General features: G+C 37.7%; 1 protein-coding gene across 2 annotated transcripts in view; it reads right to left on the reverse strand.

Annotated features, from left to right (window-relative positions):
* Positions 1-3,429: 3,429 nt before the first annotated feature.
* LOC139707995 (myophilin-like) overlaps positions 3,430-24,830 on the reverse strand; it is a 35,250-nt gene continuing 13,849 nt past the window's right edge. For both annotated transcript variants that reach the window (XM_071619988.1, XM_071619989.1), the window contains exons 2-5: positions 11,947-12,086; positions 9,767-9,833; positions 7,854-7,958; positions 3,430-7,195 (exon numbers count right to left, since the gene is read on the reverse strand). In XM_071619988.1, the coding sequence (XP_071476089.1) occupies positions 6,986-7,195; positions 7,854-7,958; positions 9,767-9,833; positions 11,947-12,086 (522 nt within the window). In that variant the 3' untranslated portion in view covers positions 3,430-6,985. The remainder of the gene's footprint in view (positions 7,196-7,853; positions 7,959-9,766; positions 9,834-11,946; positions 12,087-24,830) is intronic.

Genomic DNA, 24,830 nt, shown 5'->3' on the forward strand with positions numbered 1-24,830 from the left:
TTAGCGCTCCATGGTTTTTGTCCATGGTTTAAACAATGGTTTCATTTGTACCACCTTCGTGAATTCGGGTCTAAGATTTCATCTCTGACTGAAAATTACACTATGGTGACTAACATGATCGACCTAACATATTTACAGAGCTTATTATGGATATGCTGTCGTTATTTACAACAGATGTAGTTTCGATGCAATTCAATATCTAAGTAACAGTAGAAATAATTGTGACACGTCGCACTGAAGTGCAAAATTTCATATTGCAAAAGAAACGGTAAAATATACATCAAATGTAACCGCACAATGTTTCGTGGATAACAAATTCTTTTCTAATCGGTATCATTTGACTGCAAAGTCCTTTTCTAATACATAATAATCGCATATTTATTAACCAGGCTGCAAATTAACTCCTGTTTACATATTCAGTATGAGTGCTATCTATAGAATAAATACGAGCCCAGACTTTAGAATTATGGTACACTTAACAGGCGTAGAGAATGCCTCCAAAGACTGTAGTCAGTAATCTTTAGAATGACTTATTCATTCTGTGATATCCAATACAGCCTAACAGATTTGTATTTCTAGGCATTTAAGTAGCGAGGTGAATAGTACTGTAGATTTCTTTCATAGGCAAGGGTGCCATTTCGTAAAGGATGTTATGATAGCAATTCTTGCATAGTAGAATGGCAAATTTTTTTTTGGAACTGCAGCCAATCGGCATGCATGATTCCTGTCAATTCCATGATACTCGTTATTCCAGCAAGAAATCATATAACAGCTTGCATGTATTTCTTGTTAATGAAATGGAACCAGAGGGTTTTTTTTCTCTCTATCTTTGAATTCCGTAGTCTCGTAACTGTAAAGAGACGCTTTCATCTTTGTTCTTTTGTTGGAATTAAACGCCATACGCTGTTTGGTTAATCCCAATCAACAATGCCTTTACAGCAGAATATTTTGTTTGTTTGTACGTTATTGTTTCTTCTTAGCAATAAATTTGCTCTACCCTTTATGTTTTATCAAGAAATAACCAGTTTGAAAAATAATTGAATAGAAACATGACATTCGAGCAAAAACCTGTCATCATCTCCGTCGTCACATCATCATAATTAACATCGTTATCGTTACTATCATCATCATCATCATCATCATCATCATCATCATCATCATCATCAACAACAACAACAGCAACAACATCATTAAACAAGAAAGTCATATGGCTGTCTGACTTTATAAAATACAAGTTTATTACGGCATTTTTGGCATAGTGCTGTTCTCAGAAAACATTTTGAAGCTGCATGATAGGCCCGAAGTATGCCATATGCCGCAGAATTCCGTCGATATAAGTATGATCTGGGCATGGCTTGTCTCTGACAGATCACCTCACCACCCCTAATTTTTTAATGAGTTCACTCTTTGATTTCATTTGGTGACTTTGAACAGTCATCACTCATGAACACTGTCGGTGATGCAATCATGACGTCAGATTTGCATTACTATTAGGCCTACAGCTTGATGTTGTGCGAACTCCCCTACATGGAACAGCGCCATCACAAGGTTTAGAGCGAGGCTTTTCGGAATTCATCACGACGCAGACACTAATTTTGTTAGTTTTGTTTGATAATCATTTTTTCTCATTGTCTGTATCCAGAGTAATAAATTGGCCCGTGGTTGACAAAAAGGCAACGAGTTACTTAGGCAGTCTGTTGACTCTCTAAAAGATGGGGTGAGGGGGGGGGGGGGGGATCTGCCTTCAAATTCTGCTTATGCAGCAAGCATAAGACCAGGCATTATTATCTCTGCACTTGATAGATAGATAGATCAATCATTTTGATATACAAACAACACGACAAACACAAAAAGGCACACACGCCCACGCACAACTTTACAATTAAAGGGAAATTCTGGACCAGTTAGGCCCCCTAAATGTTCTTCTGAAAAGAAAGACCAAATTTTTACGAGCACGACAGGGAAACTTTTTATTGAGATATTGATATTGAGATATGAATTCTTTAAAATTCGCCCATTTTTTGCAAAACAGTTATCTAACAGTTGAAATGAATATGCAAATGTGTTATATAGTAGCTGATGATGTCATTACTTCACAATTTTCCATTAACGTTTATAATACAAAAACATGACAAAATTTAAATTCCCCTGCTATAAAAGTTTAAAACAAGGTTACTCATGGCACTGATCAACATCAAAATAATGATCAGTGAAACACTGTGTGTAGGATTTGAGATCGACCACTGATTTGATTGACTGGTCAAATACTGTTTTTGAGAAAATTAGCAAAACCTGACAATTTTGCAACTTCCCTTATCTTTGTTTATCTTTTTCAAATTTTCACTGCTGTGGTTGCTAATTATGATTGCTCTCTTCTTTTCAGACTAGCTTTTGACTGTTCTGAAATTCCCCCTTTAATTTCATGTTTTCTCTTTTTTGTTTGTATGTAAAATAGGCCAAGTAAGACGTACAAACTACATACCTCTAGAAGTGAAGAGTTTGTTCGCAAAAACCGATAAGTCCATATTTGCCAAATGGAGATATTTGCAATTAAAGGTCAAGAAAAATAAAAAGAATAATAAGAAATTTTTTGCTTCTTTTGCCCATAACTTCAAAAATGTACCTTTATATGTAGTGACCAATATATCATTTAAAAGGTATTACAGTATTTTGTACTTTATGACAGAGACTGTACATTGTACTTCAAAATCTTCAAAATTGGACTTATCGGTTATTGCCAACAAACTCAAGTTTTTCTCTCCTTTCCCTTTCTCTTGCCTTCCTTTTTCCCCTCTCACTTTGTTTATGGACCCTATAGGAAGACATGTCAAGCATAAACACATCTGAAATGGTGCTGTCCATGTGTTGGTTTTTTTAGGTTTGTTTGGATGTTTTTAATCAGTTTGTTGTGATATGTTGTATAATTATGTGCATTTTGATCTGTAATATCCATCTATGTCTGACTTAACAGAAATACAAACACACACACACACATTCAGTCACATGTCAGCCTTTTGGACAGGTTACCCATTTGAATGCTTGAAAGAACAAGGGGAAAAAGTAATTGTTCAGTTGTACACTCTTCACCTCAAGATACAGCTTTATTCATTTCACGTATGTATTCACTCCTTGTATTTAACACTACAGTAAATGCCACTTTCCATCAAAATTTAGCCACCTTGGAGTAATATGATGTGTGAACTGCTCACCTGTAGTCAGTGGCACAGAAGTGGAGGCTGTTGTAATGATAGCACTGCAATGGTATGGGTTAACATTTCCCCCTGCAAAATATGTCAGAATTAAGCTGGGTGGTGCATATTTCTAAGTATGTACTGCACCCATAGCTACAAATACATACAGCAGGAACAGCCATATTGACAAGTCAATCAGTTATATGTTCATATGACAACAATCACCGAAAAACTGACCTCGCTCTTTAAATAAGTTTATTCAGTCTCCACAGAACAGAACATTTTCACTCCATTGGTTTTGCATATGAGTTCAACAGCCTGTGACTAGAAAGCAAGAATGCTTGGTAATTTGGGTGGAAGACAAGAAATCATGAAGTACAATGTATTTTTAATCTGCAATTATATGCTGTATATTTTGCATGACAATACATTATCTGATGATGATAAGCTCATGGTTTGAACACATGTACGGTAGGAATGACTGCTTGCTATACGAATGAGGGAATGAATGATTTGGCTTCGGAAGTAATACTGAGCTTACTGTACGAGACACCAATATTAACAACCAAGCATGTGATTTTACAGATAAACAAAGAAGATGGTTCGGTCATTCCAAGGTGCTCAGAATTTTGTCTGACTGCCCTTGTTGCCATTATTTCTGCTCCCACAGTAAATGCTCAAGGCAGTTTTGCTTCCCTCTACAATTTTGGACTTGCTTTCAAGATTTAGGCATGGGGATGGAATAACTGAAGCACGCCCTCTTGTGACAAATGGTTAGCCAGAGCACAAGCTGCAATCCAGCGATAAAACCATGTCGACTAGGGAAGATTGCATATATACACAATACTTTCTATGCATCGGATTTGTGTTGACAATAAAGATGCAGTTTCATCTGCTGCAGTTGCAGTCGAGTGTGTGCAAACTGGTGCCAAGTTGAGGAATGTAAGACAACTGATGACAGAAAGAAATTCAGACATCTGTGTGGAATTGCAGAACCAATCAATCTTCCAATCCATAATCACTCATGGAATGTTGGAGCAAGGAGGTACTAATAGGCTGCCTAGTACCTCCTTGGTTGGGGGTCATCAAACCTTCACTAAAAACAGCAAGCATACATGATACCAACCTTTCACATCTTAAAACATAATCATACAAATCATGCTTTGAAAATTCTCGTCATGAAGAGATGGATTTCTCGGCATAATCAGTAACCAAAATCTGATTATTTGCAAGCTATGCTGGGTGTCTTTGCACCAGTGCGCATACTTTAATAGCTTCAAGTACGGCTTGGTGTGATGGAATGCAATGATGAATGCATCGCTTACATAATACACAGAGTTACATTCAAAGACAAGAACATTTACTTTTTTTTAATTATATATACAATCAAGCTGTATTCATGCCTTGTGAAGTAAAATGGTATTCAGCAGAGATGATAGCAGAAGTGTAAATAATCAAAAATATAATATGCTTATAACATTCTACGCGACTAATTCATGAAACACAAAACATTTCTCGCTACATGATGTACCATGCTTTTAAATACGACTTCAAACACCACAAAGCCACTACCTGTGCTTTTATATACCCTTCATGATGTCATTTTATAATCCTATTACTGGCCTAACCATATCAATAATGCTCATTTCACAAAAGACATCTGCATATCTCTTTCCTCACAAAACACTCAAAAGTGCCGACAATTCTTTTGTCTAAGATAAGAAAACAACATTAGGTTGGGATTTTTCTATAATGTCATCATATTAATCATGCTCCCCCTCTCTGATCATCTAATCAATTATGCTGCAATGTGCAGAAGGAGTAAAAGCAGTGAGGGAACACCATTTTATTGATACTAGTGTAGCAAAGAGCATTTCATTGCCATATCACTATTGGTGTACCGCATGAAGCGGATTACTGATTAATTGGGCCAGCAGTACAACACGGCTTGCTGTACTATGGTACAGATTTATGTATTTGTTGTGACGGCAAAATCGCATGATTAGGACAAATCCTGTTGAGGTAAAGTGGAATTGAGAGTACAATGACTAAAGCCAATGAAATTGCCTAAAATCAGGTGCATGTAGGAATGCAAAACAGTATAACAAAAACTTTGTGTGTGCACTACAGGGCTAGATAATTGAACACCGACAATGATTACAGAAGGTTGACCGTATGGATGTAACCAGTACAATCACGACTGTATACATTATATATTCTGCAGAAAAAGAATAAAAATATTAAAGTGGCAGATTTCTCATTAATTCAAACATTGTCACACTGATTATTTGAAAACAGTATACCTAACATAAAAAGAAATAGATAGATATCAAAAGACATCAACATAATAAACTGTGATGCTACCAACAAGACAGCCAAGGCAATGAAAGGAAAAGCGAGAAATGTTTTCCTGAAAATAAAGAAATCTAATCATATTATATTTATCAGCAGCTATTAAAGACTAAGCCACAGACAGATCAAACAAAAGCATATGTGATAGCTTTATAATAACAAATTGTGATATGTAAATTTAAGTCCTAAGTGCTCACACACAGCCTTGTCGTACATACTTGATAAACAAAAGAGATACGGAATGGGGTTTATTTGAGATGTGCACAAGTGAGACTACACATGTGACTGAGAGTTTTTGTATCAAAGCCAGTGACCCCTAATCTACCTGCAGTTTGCACACTTCCAACAAAACCTGAAAAATCAACCAGATGTACATGTACCTCGTACATTTCAAAGAATAGAGCTGCATGAATTCATATTAATGTATCTAATTAGTTGCAGAATGTTTTTTAACTATTTGAACAGGTGACTATAAAGCCAAGTTTTATTAGTGTGCTGCAGCAAAACAAAATAAAAACAAAACACAACAATACAGAAAACAAACAATAGAAAAACAGACTATTACTAGACTTCTTGGTAGACATCCTACAGAGAGAGTACTCAATGTCTAACCTTTCTTTCTGTCCAACATCAGTGCCATTCGGGTGTACATTTAGAATACATGCATAATCTTTAGAGAGTGAAAATCACATGCAAAAAGATTAGTTTGCCAGCATACCTTTCAAATCGTACAGCTGAGTGCCACACTTTTCTATTTTTACAATTAATGAGTCTACTTTGGAGATTCTGTCTCCGGAATCATGGATGACGTTTTTCTTTTTCTTTCTCTTTTTGATATGCATCACGTAATGCTTGCTGCAATTGACCCTCTCCCCTAAGCTTAGATATAATGGCTAATAAAGCAATCAACTAAAAAGAAAGAAAGAAATAAAATCATCAATAGAGGCGCCACCACACCTCGCTCAACTGCCATGGCAAGAAATGATTAGCAGGCTGGCTAGCCGATGGTGATAATTAAGCAAGGCCCAAGGTAGGCATGATTTCTTGACGAGCGTCTCCGAAAAGAATAAAACTTGCCAATCGCAGTACTTCCACCTTTTCATAGATTCCTATCCTCAGATTCCAATCACTAGTGTATTATTCAAGACTCAAAAACCATTCATCAAATAGAGGAAATACTCCTACTAGCTACAGGTGATGGAACTTTTTTGACGTCGTGAGCTGTCGAACGTTTCTGCTATATGTCTACATTAAAAAAACACTGGAGATGAGAGAAAAACACACATTACATAACCGCAAGTGTATGAGTGATGAAGCAGTATTGTCCTATCTCAGGTAACATAATTAGTAACTAGGCCTGTACATATGTAAAATGCATACTCAAACACATGTACAATGAGAGTAGAGTTTTGATCCTTCTTGAAGGAAGGCTGCGGCGGGTCTCACAGTTTGCGAGTGTTGCCAAACCCTCCCGACCCGGCTTGGCTGGCTCCACCAGTAAACCCAGCCTGCTGACTGAGGACTGCCTTCCCGGCAGCGAGGGTCTCTTCTGAGAATTCGCGTTTGTTTGGATCCTGGACGGCAATACCGATCTCAACATTAACGCCCTTCTTCCTGGCCTGGCCTGCTAATGAATAAAGGCAGTTGACCACCTGTGTTGGGGGGGGGGGGGGGGGTTAGGGGTGACAACAAAAACAAACAAAGATATTACAGTGTTACCAAGAAGGTGACATGTCATATACTGTAAAACAAGAAGCATTTGTCGCATTAAAATTTGGTGAGCTTTAGTTAAACGGCCCTTTTCACATTCAGTGTCAGATGTGCAAGCAAGAGTGTTCATGTGCATTTTACTTTCATAAATTGAAATTTCCAAAAGTTTCTGGTCTAAAGGGAGTCAACACTGAGATAAGTTTAATTCATTGCCACTTTCTGATACATAATCTTTAATGTAGGCTTGCACGCTACATCTTGCCTTGGGCTCTCTTGAACTTACAGTTAATAAAGTTAAGTTTTGTGCACCCATTCTCAGAAAAACACATTTCTTTTTTATCCGTAGAAAATGGTGCATTGTCAGGACGTTTGAAATAATGAAACAAATCACAGAGTAGCTTGGATTCTGCAGTGACTTCTCAAAGGAAATTATTTTGCGACCAAACAAGAAACAGATGCAGTGTGATCAGAGGTTGGTTGGATTTTGCTTTGAATTAACTCCCTGTCTGAAGACCAAAAAAGTCAGACAAAAGAAAAAAAAAGAGGAAAACTGAGGGGGCTTGTTTATGTCAATGTTCTATGTTGGCAAGTCGCACTTACACTCCCAACATCCTGTTCTTCGTACAGATCCACCGTCTGGAAGAGGGAGGAGTTTGGCACCCCGTAGGCCTCCGCTGCCTTCAGGAAGGAACTGATGTTTTCCATCTGTGTTTATACAGCAAGAAAACAAAAGCACCAGAGGTATAAATATCAGAAAGGCACAGTAGGTACAGCAGCTTTCATAATGCATCTGTATGTAAAGCAAAGGAACAAGATCATATCCCTCTTGCTGAAATGCATTTACTGACTTCCCACGAAACAATGTGGACTATCTAACTACTGTAATAGCTTCCAAGCGTTTGCATAATCAAGCCCCCATCCCACTAGTTCTCTGCAGTCTTCTGTCATCTTTCCCGCGTTCACACTAGACCCAAGTCACAACGGCAGCCAGGAGAGATCTTATCCTATTTACGACTGACCGTCCACACTGCTATCTGGACTGTCCCCGAGCTGTGGCGGCAATCAGGCTTGGGGTGATCTAGCACTGCCATTTGATGAACAATTATGAACACGTACGGCTGGGCGCTATCAATTACAGCTCAAGGCAGGGGTGCCTCCGTAAAGGGGAGGCGCCTTTACAAAATGAAAGGGGGCACACTCCCCTCCCCCATTTTTCCATTTTATTTCCTTTGGTTTAGCAAAAAATAAAGAGGGAGCGCGCACCCTGTGTGTGCCCCTCTCTGGATCCACAACTGCAAGGTCACTATCGTGTCCCCTCCAAATTTTGTCCCCAGACCCGACTTGCTTTGGGGATGAAGGGGGAAAAGTCCTCCTGAGTGTCCATACTACGCTTTAGGAGGGGAAGGTCCCGGGGTGTAGGACTTTCCCCACGACACATGGGGAAAATCTGTCTGCAAAACCAGATCTTTGTTCATTGGCAGACAGGATTCTCCTCCATGCATCAAGAACATCAACAGTAAGAGATGAACATGTTCTCTAATCTTGCAAAACTCATCTCTGGAATTACAGCTTCCATTAAACATCCCCATTGTACCCTCAACATGCAGTCTTTACAAGACAAGCAAAGATTCATCCACAGAACTGATTTTCCTGTACTTCAACTTTGTAAAGTGCTGTGGAATCAATGTGTGTTAGAGCACTGTACCTGTGCAAAAACAATCATTATAAGAGGTTTTGGTATATTTTAATAGGGCAATATTAGTGCAATGTTTGGTATATTCTGAGTAAAAGAATTAAAATCTACATTTAGTAGAGCTCTTCTGTTTATAAGCTCAGGAAGAGATGTTAAATTTACTACTAGCATGCCCCTGAAAAAGAACCCTGCAATTAAGTTAGACTTTGGAAATCCAATGCACCTCTAAGTTTCTAGGCATTTCACTTGCCTTCATGAATGTAGAATATCCAAACATAGGTAAAAAGCATTTTCTAATTCTATGAAAAAGATGTGTATCAGAATGGCTGTCAATGAATAGTAGTAATGCAACTCCTCTCATACCTGAAGAATCACGATACCAAAGTTTGAGGTTTTTGGCTTACTATACAAATATAAAACATCTCTGTTTGTTGTTATCTTTAATCCTTTTTTTTTTTTGGGGGGGGGGGGTTGGGATGGATTACCCTAATGCCATTAAATGCCAGGTAAATCACAGTATGATGTATTCATGAACACATGACAGGTTTTGTGGAGTTGACGTACTAATCCAAACCATTGTTCAAAAAGATGACAAACTCTACAGACAGAGCAAAATCTTAGGATTAGCATCTAAAGCATTTCTCTGGTAATGTTTGTATATATGTGTGGTGCACACATAGCATTTTCAATATTCTGATTTGTCTCTTCATTTTCTAATCCTTTCAAGGGCTCTTGGCATACCTACCTATATTCAGTACAAAATGTGGTGTAAAATGTGGTGTAAGATATTGCCCATTTATCCCACTCTACATTGCCTTACCTGTTTGAATGCAAAGCTCTGAGTGTTGACTTTCTTGATGGCACCTGGCTGGAGGTGGTTCATTAGACTGCAATCAAGGGGGAAAAAATAAGACATCATTATTGACCTTCCATGACGCTGTAGCATAGTGGATAAGACTCCCAACTCCCAATGGGAGGACCCGAGTTCCAATCCCGCCCAGTGCTTACGTCCTTGGACAAGATGTTTTTACTCACTATGTCCCTCTCAACCCAGGTGTATAAATGGGTACCTAGCAATGCTAGGGTAAACGGTGTATCCCTGCATTTCGGTGCAGGAGTAGGCAGGTGACATCATTTTCCGAAACCCTGTCCCCTTTCCTTCCTATGTAAATATATCACTTGTAAATATCAAAAATAAATGTGATTGGTTTTTTGTATATAATTAGAAGTAGCGTAGGTTTTTATAATTGAATTTAAGGGTGTATTTGAATAAATATATTTTTTGGAGCAAATTCCCCACCCGGCAGAGAGCTCCACAAATCTAAAAGAACAACAACAACAACAACAACAACTAGGGTAATAATAATGGCAGGGCCCTCTGGTAGAGCAGTGGCAACACTGAAGAGGCTACCCTGGGTAAATAAGACCTTATTATTATCATTATTATTATTATTTGGAAGCACATTTAATTATAAGAACCAACACTTATACCTGCATCATTATGATGATGAAAACTAAAAATGACATAATGTTGATAACATCAATTATAACAATAACTGAACCTTATTTCAATTTTAGAAGCACATTTGACTATCAGAACCAACACTTATACCTGCATCATTATGATGACGAAAACTAAAAATGACATAATGTTTATAACATCAATTATAACAATAACTGAACCTTATTTCAATTTTAGATGAATGTACCTTCAGAATAATGAACTGTAATCCAATTAGTAATAGTAAAAATCATTATAAAAACATATCATGGTGATGTGGTTTAAAGGGACGCAGTCCTCACGAAATTTGAAAAAAATATGTTGTTGTTGGTACCTCCAATGAACTACTTTCATCAAAAACAAACTTTCAAATCACCAAATAAGCTCGTACATTTCGGTTAAAAAAGTGTGACTCTGCAAATGAGCAAGTCTTGGCGGAGAGTCATACGTCATCGATGCACAACTCTTTCCAGCGGTGTTCTGCTCGTCATCCCTAGTTATTTATAAATACATGTTTACTATTTATTTTTATATTAATTGTATATAATAAATAAGCTTGAAATATTTTGTTTGAAATAATAAAACCACATATTGTCACATTTTATGAAAAAAATCAGATATGATCATTTTGAACACTTAAATTGGTTTTCTGATGCACGGCTGTCAACTTGAGAGTAAGGCATCAATGACGTTGCACCTTTTGGCAGGCTCTTACACGATCGCTTGCAGGAATTATTTTGTAAAAATCGTGTACGGAGACAATTTTTGATGTCCACGCGTATAAATTGGTGAAAGGTTATAATTTTTACTCTTCTTAATTATCAGTACAGTGAAAATCTCAGGACTGCTTCCCTTTAATGGGAGTTGAAGGGTTTAAAGAGGAAATCCAGTCCAAATATAAATTAGTCTGATAAAAAAGAGTAAAATCTTACAAGTTCGACAGAAAAAATTTGACTAAAATTGGATGAAAAATAAGGAAGTTATGACATTTTGAAGTTTTGCTAATTTCTGCAAAACAGTTTTTTGTACAGTTGATATGAATATGCAAATGAGTGAGCTAACCATGTCATACCCTCACAATTTTCCATAGATTATGTTCAATAAATGATGAAAATTCAACGATTCTGTCATGATGTCTGAAACATGACGTTATTCTTGGTTGAATAACTTCAGAATAGTGATCAGTTAGATATACGAGGATTTGAGCCTAATGCATAATTGCGTTTGAATGAAAAACTGGAAATTTCACAATTTTATGTACAAACTATATGGTACGTTGCGAGGGAATAACATGTTCACTTTGCCATTTGCATATTATTCATATTGACTGTTCGAGACTGTTTCCCTCCAAAACAACAAAACTTCAAAATGTCATAGCTTTCTTATTTTTCATCCGATTTTGATCAAAATTTTACCATTGAACTCATAATATTTTACTCTTTCCTATCAGACTAACTCATATTTAGACTGGATTTTCCACCTTAAGACACTGCACTCACTTGCATAACACCTGGCCATCCTTGAGGCACTCTGCAAATGGAGCCATTCCAGTGTTCTGATTCTTGAGTTTGATTCCAAGGAGACTCTCAATCCATCCCCTCACCTTTATCTCATCCTCAACGCTGTATTTTTGGTCCCTCTGGTTTTGAAAGACAAAGAGGAACAGAAAGAGAGGGTATATGAACACATTGGGGAACATTACACGGGCTCTACATGTACAAATGTATTCCTGTTATAACAAAAATGGTTATAACAAAATTCCAGATATGAGGTAAAATTCAGGGCCCAAAATTATCATCTAAATATCTTTATACACTTAACATGTTCTGATATAGCAAAATTTTGATACAGTTCGACCGCGATTATCTGGCCATGTAGGGACCGGCGCTCATCCAGATAAGCGAATTGGCCGGATACAGAGACTCCAACTCTACCGTTTTCGACGGGAAATCTCCCGCTGAAAACCCATTTTTGCAAAATCTCCCGTTCTCCCACTTGAGATTTGATTTCTCCCGCCCTGGCTCTGTGTCTCCCGGTGGAAAGGATTTCTTACTTATTGCTATCGTATGTTGAAAAAATAAGCCTTAGATAGCACCAAAGAACATCTAGAACCCTAGGAACTTCGTGCTTCGCACACATCAACTAGGAGTCTCCCGTTTGCTAGGGGTTTCGGGCGGGAGAATCTCCAGATCAGAAGGTGCTTGGGGTTGGAGTCTCTGCGGATATTGGAGACACAATGTTAATGTATATAGCTGCTGTCCAAACTGCCGTCCCAGTGCACTGGCAGCTAGGCAGGTAGCGTACCCCGCAACCGTGGTGTAATCTATGCTAGCCTGCGCAAAATTGTAGTCCCTTCTTCACAAATATAAAGTATATCTTTATGTGAAAATAATACATGTTTTACCTCATAAGATATTGAGAAACCTATCATGCACATCTTATGAAATTAGTGAAATAGATCCATGAAAAGATGTTAAAGTCAATGTTTTCTCTCAATTTTTGGATGAAAAAAAAAAGTCCTTCACTGTGTGAACATGTCCGGATTATAGAGATTTCCGAATAAAAGGAGGCTGGATAATCGAGGTTGAACTGTATAACAAAAGACAAACTGCCTGTCCTGAGCACTTCGTTATAACGGGAGTTGCCTGTAGTAGACAAAGCATCAAATTTTGCTGAGAGGGTTGCTAATTCACGTCTTTCAATAAAAGGATGATCAAGAAACAAAATTTGGAAAATTTTGCTGTCACTGCAAAGTTATCTATGCCAAAAATCACCATGCTGTTTACTAGATCGTGAATACTATAAGACAAAGAAAAAAGATTATATGCTTGTAGATCCCATCATGCATTTTGTATCCATTAACTTCAAACATTTTACCAGCTCCATGCTCACCCAATATTAAAGACAGTGTTACTACATACAGGATCAAGTAGCTCAGTTTTTTCGCAAATTCATGTAAAATTTATCATAATTTTTCCCTCTTTGAAAAATATGAGCTAAACAGTAGGCCTACCTACATAACATATACACCTGTAAGTACTGTTAATCTGTGCCTAATGAGTTAGGGCTAAATGAAAGACTTCATATTCAGGGAGATACATTCATATACTGCACAATGATAAATGTACGATAAATCAATTCATAAAAATTTTATTGTAACATAACATTATCAAAATTAGACTTTCCTCTTAAATTTGACATGTGCAGAATGGGTTAGCATTCTTGACATCCTTGGTAACAAATATCATATTTAGCAAAGTAGGGCTACAAATTTGTATAATTGTTCTGAGATTAAAGATTTCACCAAAGAAGAAGCTGAAGTATAGTATGGCTCATACAGCAGGCAGAAAAATCAATATGCAATTCATAACCATGCAGAACATTGTCATGATGTATCTATTCCTCTACCAATCTATATCCTGCTATCTCCAACAATGACATTCAATATTTCCCGCTCATAATCATCCATCCAAACACACGATTAAATTTCATGTAATTTTTCTTTTTGTGCTCATGTAAAACACTTTTTGCAGCCAAGTGAATGGTTTAGCCACATGAGGATATCCTGTTCTACCAGTCCATGCTCTGAGTTTCCCTGTAACCAAACTCCCCTGACCTGTATGACGAGTAAAATCACCATGGCAACAGCTCAAACACACTCAAACACGCTCCCACTCCCTCTCAAACCCCAAGAGAGCGTATGACAAACTATATGAGGTCAGCACGAAGCACCGGTGTTCAAGCACTGGGCGTGGTACCCGGTGAAATCTCTCTTTCCATTTACATACGTGTACCACACTGGATGTCCTCGAAACCTGCCAAGTGTATGGTGTTTGGTATACTGAGTCTCTATTTGACTGGATATCATTCCATCAATGTTCAGACACAGAGAATAAAACAGATGCCTAGAGCGACTGATTTATCATAAGACTTCTCACAGAATTCATTCTCTCTATAACCTTGAGACTAATTCACCTCCACCAAAGGAGATAAAATGTTTTTAAAAGCCATCGTTTGTTGGTCTGTCCTAGCTGTGACAATCTTATCGCAAATCACAAAGTTATGAACAGATTTTGATGAAATTTTCAAAGTAAGTCTGTTGCCATAAGGAGGACAGGTGATTAGTGTTTAGGAATGGGGGGGGGGGGGTGATCTAGTCCATGATCTGGAATGAGGACCTTTTTTAAAGGAAAGAGTTTCTACTATTGTGGGATTATGTCATTATAATGCATATTTATTTCTGTGCCATTCCTGACCCTCAACCTGCTAAGCCTTAGGCTATGGTGGAGGATTAAACTTTTGAAGTGCTTCCAGTTTTAAGATACATATTTTCAAATCCCTTGAATTAAAAGTTGTCATAGGTACATGAAGAGATGGGGGCAAAGATGTTTAACTGCTTTTTTTTCGAAGCAGGTGGAACTTCTAACCACGTACCTATATTGACCCTGAAGCAATGTTTTTGTAGAGCAGACTGATGTGCATCGCTCCAAAACAGGTTTTTCAATTAAAAGCAATTCAATTGCGAATGTTCAATGAAATCTTTACAATTTTCAGACAGTTGGTAGGGTAGAGGATCTTTTTTCCCCATTGATGTACATGTACAATTGTACTTCTGAAACATTCTACAGGCCACCCCCCCCCCCCCCCAAAAAAAAAAGCCCATTAATGTAATATGATCATGCTGGTGCATTTAATGATCTCTAGCTTTGCAGTTTTGTGTCCCGCTCCCCTCATTCTGCTCATGTTTTAGTCATATTTCAGGGTGTGTTTTCTAACAGCACAAGCAGCCTTCCATGGTTTAAGATGGAAACGATAAATGTTTTTCATTTCACAAGATTTCAGCATATCACATCTCTTCAAGGACAAGTGTGTGATGCAAATGGCTACTCAACTGTGAAATGGGCAAAACTTTTGGAGCTAACAGACCATATCATTCTTTTTCCTCCGACTGCACTGAGTCGGTCAGAGCGAATGCATCCAATCATGATTCAAAGTCAAGTACGCTTCTGAAAGACATTCTTTTTTTTTTTAAAGAATCATGCCAACATAATATCTACACAGTCAAATAATGCAGGTTCTTTAAACAGACCTAGTAATAAAAATGTTCCTGTAATAGACAGATTTACTAACATTCTGAGAAAATTTGTGCAAATCTATTATAGATACCATATCATGTTTTTGGCTAAACAGAAAGCTTGTCTTGAGGCTTGCTCTGCAAGCAATTATGTAAGGCATGAAAACTTCATTGGGCATTTCCACATACTGAATGCATTTGAGTATGAACGGGTAGATAGACAAGCTTGTTGCTAGGTCTGTAGAGGAAAAAAAAATATATCCATAAATCTGCATAGAATTATAAACAGCCCTTTGTGGAGAGCTTGCTAATAAAGGTCAGACTCTTGAAACAGTCAGAATGAACTGTTCAGGAATAATACACTGTAGGCCTACATATGCCTTGTGCATATTCAGGCAATTAAAAATCATTGTAGACTATGATCCTTTTCTATCATATCATAAAAAGCACCTTGAAAAGGCTGGCCGCATAAGTCTACTATGTCTATCAACCTATGTTCGCTACTATACAGAGTAAGCCTACACCTTTCCTGTGTTACAACTCTAATGAGGAAATATTGACCGTACTCTATCTAGTACACAGGCACACTGTTTCTCTCAATATAAAATGGCCAAACGCTCAGACACGTGCTACTAGTAGTTGACACAGCCCCTCCACTCACATACCTCACTCCATGTAATGAAACTCTACAGTCTTTGATGCCAAAGACTTCTGATGACCTTGGATTCCATAGTGTATGCTTGTGCATATGCATGTGTGAATGTAATGTGCGAATATTATGTATGTTGTATGTCGGCCTAAACACATATGCACATATTAAAGTACCAGAGATGTTGTATTCAGTATGTATGAAGAATACAATTCATGTATGCCCTATGTGTGTACATTTGTACCGGTACTTACAGGTGTTATTAATTAACACTGAACACAAGGAAAGACGGCTCTGAGGCATACACTAGGTCAATCATTCAAAATGTTCAACAATGAAGAGGTGCCCATGTTTGTTTACACAACTTTTAGGGACCATAAAACATCAGCACATTCTCACGAATTGTCCTTTCATTTGTAACTTGAGGTGTGACTATCAAAAGAATACCTTAAAAATCTCAAAACCTCGCCAGAAAAGAAAGATATTAATTATCTAAAATATACGAAATAGCACCATCTACAAAAGAAAGCAACAGGGCAGCATGCATTCAGTTTTATAGACATTCATCAGTCTTACTTAAAAAGACCATGCTCTCAAATTTCTTTGCGATGTTGCCCCGATATTCTCGAACCTTCCAACTACAGTACAGAGGGCACAGCCAGTGGTTTTCACTCCTCGCTTAAGTGGTAATGGCTCGAGGAGGGTTCCAGGAAGACGGGGAGAAAAAAAAATACAGGGGGATTCTCTGCACCCAAATTGGTTGTCTCTGATTGATGAAGCAGTCTCGGCCCATGACGCACGTTGCCCCCTTAAAGGACAAGTTCACCTTCATATACATATGTGTCGAGTGAATGCAGCAACATTAGTAGAACACATCAGTGAGAGTTTGAGCAAAATCGGACAATCCGTTAAAAAGTTATGAATTTTTGAAGTTTCTGCTCAGACACGGCTGGATGAAAAGACTACTATAGCTTGTGATGTCACATGAGTACAACGATATAGAGAAAGAATAAAGAAAATTAAACATATTTCCATTTTTCTCTCATAACAAAAGAACACTCGACTTCTCTCTTTCAGAAGGCAGGGGGAATAATATTACCCTTAACACACGTCAGTAGCAAGTCGAAGAAATGTGCACTTTATTCAAAAAGTCAAGTTTTGTGAAATTCTCTTTTTATTTTCCTTCATATAGTTGCACGCATGTGACATCATACACTGTAGTAGTCTTCTCTTCCAGCAGTGACTGCGCAGATACTTAAAATATTCATAACTTTTGAAGGGATTGTCCAATTTTCCTCAAACTTTCACTGATGTATTCTACTAATATTGCTTCATTCTCTCAATCCTTTATATGAAGGTGGACTTGTCCTTTAAAGGGAAAGTTTCTCCAAATACACACATGGGTTGACAATTAAGCAATATTAGTAGAACATATCTGTGAAGTTTGAGGAATATTGGACAATTCATTCAAAAGTTATAATATTTTAAGTTTTGCTACTGCTATCACTGGATGAGATGACATTGTGCATGTACAAAGAAAATAAAACAACAATACCCCAAAATTTCATCTTTCATGAAAAGTACACATTCCTTTCACTTGTTCCTGACATGTATATAAGAGTTTGTTCGCAAAAACCGATAAGTCCATTTTAGAAGATTTTGAAGTACGGTCTCTGTCATAAAGTACAAAATAATACCTTTTAAATGATATATTGGTCACTACATATAAAGGTTCATTTTTGAAGTTATGGTCAAAAGAAGAAAAAATTTTCTTATCATTCTCTTTATCTTTCTTGACCTTCAATTGCAAATATCTCCATTTGGCATATATGGACTTTAAATATCGTTTTTTGCGAACAAACTCTTCATATGTTAAAGGTAATATTATTTCTCCTGCTTTCTGAAAAAAAGTAAGTCAATTGCTCTTTCATTGTGCTAGATAGAAGACATTTTGCAGAAGTCTTTTTTTCTTTTTTCTTTTTATCATTGTTTTGCGGGGACTTCACAGACTCTTGTAGTCTTCTCATCAAGCAATGGTGGCACCGAAACTTAAAAAAAAAAAATTCGTCACTTTTTAATGTTCAACTGAAATCAGATTTTCCTCAAACTTCACTGATTTACTCTACTACAACATAATATTGTTGCATTCACTCAATACATAGGCCCTATATGATATCATATTTCGGTGAACTTGCCCTTTAAGGCTGCTCAGAAAAAAGCTCTCGGCATAAACATATACACAGAAGACACAGCATAGTTTCAGTTGTGATAACCTTCCCCTTTTCTCCCTCCTTCCATAATTCTACTTTTTTTTTTTTTTTCACAGCACTATTCACTTGTTTTGCATATACAATGTAAACCTATTTGTGTGTGTGTCTGTGTGTTGGGGGGGGGGGGGTACTGCTATGCACATGATATAGATGTGGGACCTACAGGACTGTACACATCTGCATTCTTCAACATGATTCTTATTATTTTTTAAGCTTGGCTTAGGACATCCCGTAAATCTATTAGGTAACTTATAGGCCTATAGTAAGCACTGTGGGCATTTGTGCATACAGTAAGGGTGGGATTTCACGGAGCACACGAACGATTTGCGAAGGACGCGAATGGCAAAATCCGGCATTCGCATTTTGGTCTGCAAAAGATCGCCAAACGAACGTGAGGGTTCGGAAACGTCGTCAATTGTTCGCGAATGTCGTTTTTACTTCGGCGAGAATTTCAAAAAAGTTTGAAATTTTCTGCGAACCTTTTCCGCACACTTGGTCGTGATTTGCTCGTGAATTGTTCTCGAAAGTGTCTTTAAAGCCTCGTCATATGCGCAAGACCTTCGCAAGACACGCGCGATGTTCACAAAATGTTCGTGAAACCCCAAACAGACTCCGAAACTTTGGAGAATGTCTCGCGTATGTTACGCGAAATCTGCGAAGTTTTTCCGATCATTTTACGTCGTAATCGCAAACTGTTCGCGTACCTTTTGAGACATTCTCGCGAACGTTTAGCGCACATTTGGTGGATGTATGACCTATACGTTTTCTACAAATAAAAATTGTAGCATACATCTAAACATCAAACAATTATTAACAACTACAGTAACAAAAGAAATTAAGGACTAGCAAAGTGACAGAAATGTTTGATATACAAAAAAAAAATATCGCAGAATACACGTTATACTAAGTTTAAGTATGAAAAATTTCATTTGAACTATAAGAGATTATGTGTTGGAGGAACTGCAAAAAAAAAAATCAAATGCTTTACTAGTGGAGACAGGTTCTAGGAAAAAAAAATGTAGGCAAGCACACGATAGAAAAATGAGAGAAAAAGAAAGGAGAAATAGAGGAAAGAAAAAAATCAAGTAAAGACAGCTTCCACCTCTCCTTGGGTACATTTTATCCCATGATTATTGAAAATTTTTCGTTGTTCGCATTTCCGTCGCGTGTTCTTCGTGTACGTAACATGCTGTACTTTAGCAATGATACACACGACATTCGCACATACGTCGTGGAAACTTCGCACAAATTGCGCAAGAATAGTTTTCGGCTTCATTGTCGGAACGCATTCGGAGAAAAACTTTTCCGAATGTTGGATTTTGTCATTCGCGTCCTTCGCAAATCGTTCGCGTGCTCCATGAAAACCCACCCTAAGGAGTTGCCCTGATAGGGTAATAAGTAGGCCCTAACAATGTGCATACAATACAAAATGAAATGTACAAATATCTTCTCTAGACTACGTTCCTTAAAGAAAATAATGCTTATAAATATATGAGTATACTTCAAATTCCACTCTATAAGCTGTTTCATTATGGATAAAATGCTATAAATGACATCCACAAAATGCTGTGTACCATACAACATATAGGTCCCCTACCTATTAGAAACAGATTATTCTTTGTAGCTTCCTAAAACTTAATAAAAAGTACTTGCAAATCAGCACTCGCTTGAAGTTGATATACTTGTAATATAGGCCCCATCGTTGCTAAATTAATCTTTAAAATCCACTTTTCTAACAGCAATCCAAAGCAATGTTAAGAGACAGAATCAACCAATTAGGGAAAATACCATTTAGGCCTAATGGCCTAGGGTACGAAATAGTGAATTTTAAGAAGATATAAAGCATCTTACTGATTCTCTTTCTCTTTTCCTTCATATTCACTGTCATGGCTACACATAGGGCCTACACAACTATTCATACAAAACACACACACATACACGTACAGTGTACATGAAATGCATGTACATGCCCTTCGTGGACATACGCACAGGTACGTATAATGCATTCTTACATGCAATATATTCATGAACACATATTTACACATATAGGTCGTGATGGGAGTGAGTGTGTGCGTGCCTGCATTCGTCTGTTTGTCTGTAAACAGTGATTCAGTGCCACAGAATGCTGCTTTCACTTTTATAACAGCACAGAGAACGCCACTGATTGGCTACTGTCCTAGCTTGATTTAAAGAAGGCGGTTGGGGGGGGGGGGTTGGGGAGAAACCAAATTTGCATACATTACATCCTGTGCCATTTGTGTGTTTCACATAGAAATTGAAAGTGTAAGACTATCAGCTGAAACATGCTACTCTTTCCAATATCGCCAAGTTCATTTCTTTCTTTGAGATGATAAGATGCTGGGCTTGGATCTGACTTACAGCAATAGAAGTGCAACCTTTGAGTACAATGCCTTCAGGGACCAAGATGTAAAACCTGGGTTGTCCATTCTGTCTGTACTGTAATACACTTACAGCCTGAGAACACACTACAGGGAGATATTGATTTTTTTATGACAAGCCGCAGAGGAATTCTCATATCCTGCGACCTTTACCCCATTCAGGGGTCACTCCACCGTGTGAGGGGTCAGAAGGCAAGGCACAAGAATGTTCTCTTCTGCAGCCATCCCCACCTGACACTAGATGAAAATAAACGATGTCTTTCTGTTTTTCAGTCTAAAAATTGGTTCAGACCTCTAGAAACTCAAGCTGCAGACTGACGCAGCACTTGTGAAATGCAGCTCCACAGTTTGGGAGCTGTTTTCGTATCTTTTGTGACTATTGTGATAAAGTAGGCCAATCTTCTGTCCTGTCCTCTAGGCCCTATAAACTGGTCTCTAATCTCTACGTCACAATGTAAAAGAGTCTGAAATAAATGGAGGTGTTCCTTACATTCACAAAACATGACTCCCAAGTGGATTTTGGAAGCCCCAGGAATGCAAAGGACTGGGAATAATGTAAAGGAGGCCTCTTTGTATTGTGTGCACGCAGATCCAATTTCATTCATATGTATAGCCCTCTCTCTGTTAACATTGCTTCAACATGGTTTTGAGTGCAAAACTTTATCTAGATTAAAAACAAAAAATCAACAGCTGCTCAATCTCTTTCCTGACTCCACAGCACATTCAATGGTATCATATTGATATAACCTATAATGTTATTATCAAATCATAAACTATAACCACCTCTGCCCGAGAGACAGCACTGCTAAGTTATTGAAAATAGGTCTAATAAAATCAGCTTCTATGGATGTCATTTATTGTTAAATGATCCTTTTCATTTAAAAAAAAAGAAGAAAAAAATAGTAAGAATTTGTGACCTGGCTATTGATAGCAGGTTGTATAGGCCTATATGCCAATCACATCATCTCATAGTATGTACTAAACAAAAATTAAGAATGCTTAATAAAAACATTAAACAGAACAATCCCATAACTTTTTCACTTCAAGGCCATTGTTTCTATAAATTTTACTATTCCGGTTGTATGATCTCACTCCATTTAAGTGAACTTAAAGTCCAATAGAGTATTGTTCAAATTATGAGCAGTCAATACAAATTCCAAAGAAATCCTATCAAACTAAATTATCTTTATGGTCTGAATCCAAGGCTAGATATTTGTTGGTGTTTTTCATCTCAAGAGGTGATGGAGCAGGGTAATCATTTGACACTAAAGGCTGTTTGAAATGACAGTCTATGTCTTCTGGCCTGTATAGCCATTTGGAGTTCATTTGAACGCAGTCTTCTTATTTTGTGTGCATCATATCAATATCATACCATGGCCACCGGAATTGCATATAAACAGGTACAGACCTGTAATAAAACACACAGGTCACATACCTTGCTTTCAACCTAATCAACATGTGGGTGTGAATGGGGACTGCGGGAAGTCCCCTTTAGTGAGTTAGACTGCTACACCAAATAAGACCACAGAGATTATACGCTTTAGTTGGATAGAAATTCATTCAATGATTTGTAGGCCCCAATCTTCACCAAACACCATGTGGATATGGTTAGATAGAAATCCATTTGGCAATTTGTAGGCTCCTACACCAAACACCATGATGGTGGAGGCCTCTACACCAAACACCATGATAATGGAGGCCCCTACACCAAACAACATGATAATGGAGGCCTCTACACCAAACGCCATAATGGAGGCCTCTACACCAAACGCCACAATGAAAATGTATTTTTCACCTCTTCATTCATTCTCCCACATGTTTCTAAGAATGGAAGATAGCAGAAATGTTCGCTATGTGTAAGGCAGAATGAAGATGATAAACTAAGATATGAACAATGATAAATCAATTCATTATTATTCATTTTTCATTCATCATTATATTCTCAAAAATATCTGAATTGGGCCAGCCTTCTCACTCTGTAGTATTCCTTTGCTGTTGGGTCTTTACATGTAGGTACCTACAATGTAAGTGAAGCTGTGAATAGAATCAACTCTTGTGAGTTTGTTGTTTTACTCAGTTGTTGTTGTTTTGTTTTAATTTGTAGTCAGGGCAAAATTGTGCAGTGTTAGCGACCAATTAATTAAAGTTATTCTGATTAACTTGCCCCTAAAGTGTCCATTACACCAGCAAAAAGCTTCTAATCACATCTGCTTTGCAACTGACAGAGGAGAGTTGCTTCCTCTTCCGATATTGTATTCTCCCATCCCCGTAAAGCTAGTTGTGCTCATTTAACAAAATGTAGGGTCTATCAACATGAGGTGGTTCATCTCTCTCACTCAAGAGCCTGATTGGGTTTATGAATCATCCCTGGCAGACAGATCCTTCTGTGCTACCCTTGGGGAAAGCCTGGGAAAAAAGGATCAAGAATAGGAACCGAGCCCGAAATTAGAACGCCCTCCCGATTCGACCCCTCTTCCCTTCCCCCACTTCTGTCTATAGAAGTCACTGTCTTCCAGAGCGACTAAAAATCACATGGGACAGCCCCTTTTGGAGCCAAACAAGATGTGGAGAAGAAGGAATCAGCACTCTGCAGGATCAAGCTACCTTTCTTTCTAATACAAATTTATTCATACACCACTAATGTATGCATTACAAATATACATTATTAACGTCTATGGATGGATAGATTGAGATGTGTAGGATGATGCAATACTGGTAGTGACCTCAGGAGATGTGAAAGGAAGAGTGTGGTGTATGCACAGTCCGTTTATAGGGAAATTACCTTTTTAATAGCGGGGAAATTGTGAAGCAAAGATGGCACTAGACACATCATTTGGCAAGCATTATAAGGATGTGTGTCTTTCAAAGGAATCCACTTGAAGACTACATGTATGTAGTTGCCCTCCTTTCTAAATGGTGGTTTGTCATTATAATGTGCTTAATTCGCTTTCACTTTCGTGGCTGTGTCCATATGCAAAGCCCATTCAAGAACAAGCGCAGCTTTGATGGTAATGGAAAAATGTGGCTTTGCAGTGTATTGGAATCCAGTCTGCAATATTATGATGATGATGATAATGATGATGATGAAGATGATCTTGGTGATGACAATGAAGAAAATGTAGTTCTTGAGAATTGATCTATGCTGCATTCTGAGAGACTACTTGCAAAGTAACAAGGAACATTTATCTTTTGTGTGATCATGAATTCTGTAATCTGATTGGTCAAACATCCTCTGAATATTTCCCAGTGGATATTTTGTGAATGAGGTATAATTGCCCCATTGTATTTCATGTTTTGCATTGTTGATATTTATACACATAACACATGTCTGCACTGAACTATTTCAATTATTACTTATGATCATTGGAAAAAGACAAAGCACAAATGTGGTGAGTAATCCAATGCTTCTTGCTATTCAGTCATTTTAGACAGATAAAAGCACAGTGGAAAGGGGGGGGGGGTTACAAAAAAAAAAATGGTCACAGGAAGCAACTAGAAAGATGATATCACAAGATACGCTACAGTCTGTGAAATACACGTATACTGCACAGAAGAAATGGTATAAGAGTGGAGAAGGTGATGTCTTGAAATGTTATGAATAGGCTCTGTCTATTGAAACTAAGGAGTATAGCATTTCTTGAGGTAGGTGAACCACACATGGGCATCAATCAATTAACGTTCCATGCCAAAAGCCTATTTTTGTATAGTATTAGAATCTATGTTCAGTATGTCTTGCTTTGGTGCTTCAACATTCGAGATATATGTATTAGTATAGCCTACTGCGCGCATTCAATGCGAGGGAAATATCGATTTCCAGTTTCAGGGCTTTTGATACAAGTCATTCAGAATTCTCAGGGTTACAGTGAAGTCCTCACACAAACTGGAAAAGTGCCAAAATTTGGAGGATGTTACTCTTGAGTCTCGGTCATCAAAAAAAGTGATATTATTTCAAGCCTACTCTGTCCTGTAACCATACTGCCATGAGGACTTC

Source organism: Diadema antillarum, unplaced genomic scaffold, assembly GCF_040938485.1.
Source record: "Diadema antillarum isolate AM-2024a unplaced genomic scaffold, OU_Dant_1.0 seq00001292_RagTag, whole genome shotgun sequence".
Lineage (NCBI taxonomy): Eukaryota > Metazoa > Echinodermata > Echinoidea > Diadematoida > Diadematidae > Diadema > Diadema antillarum.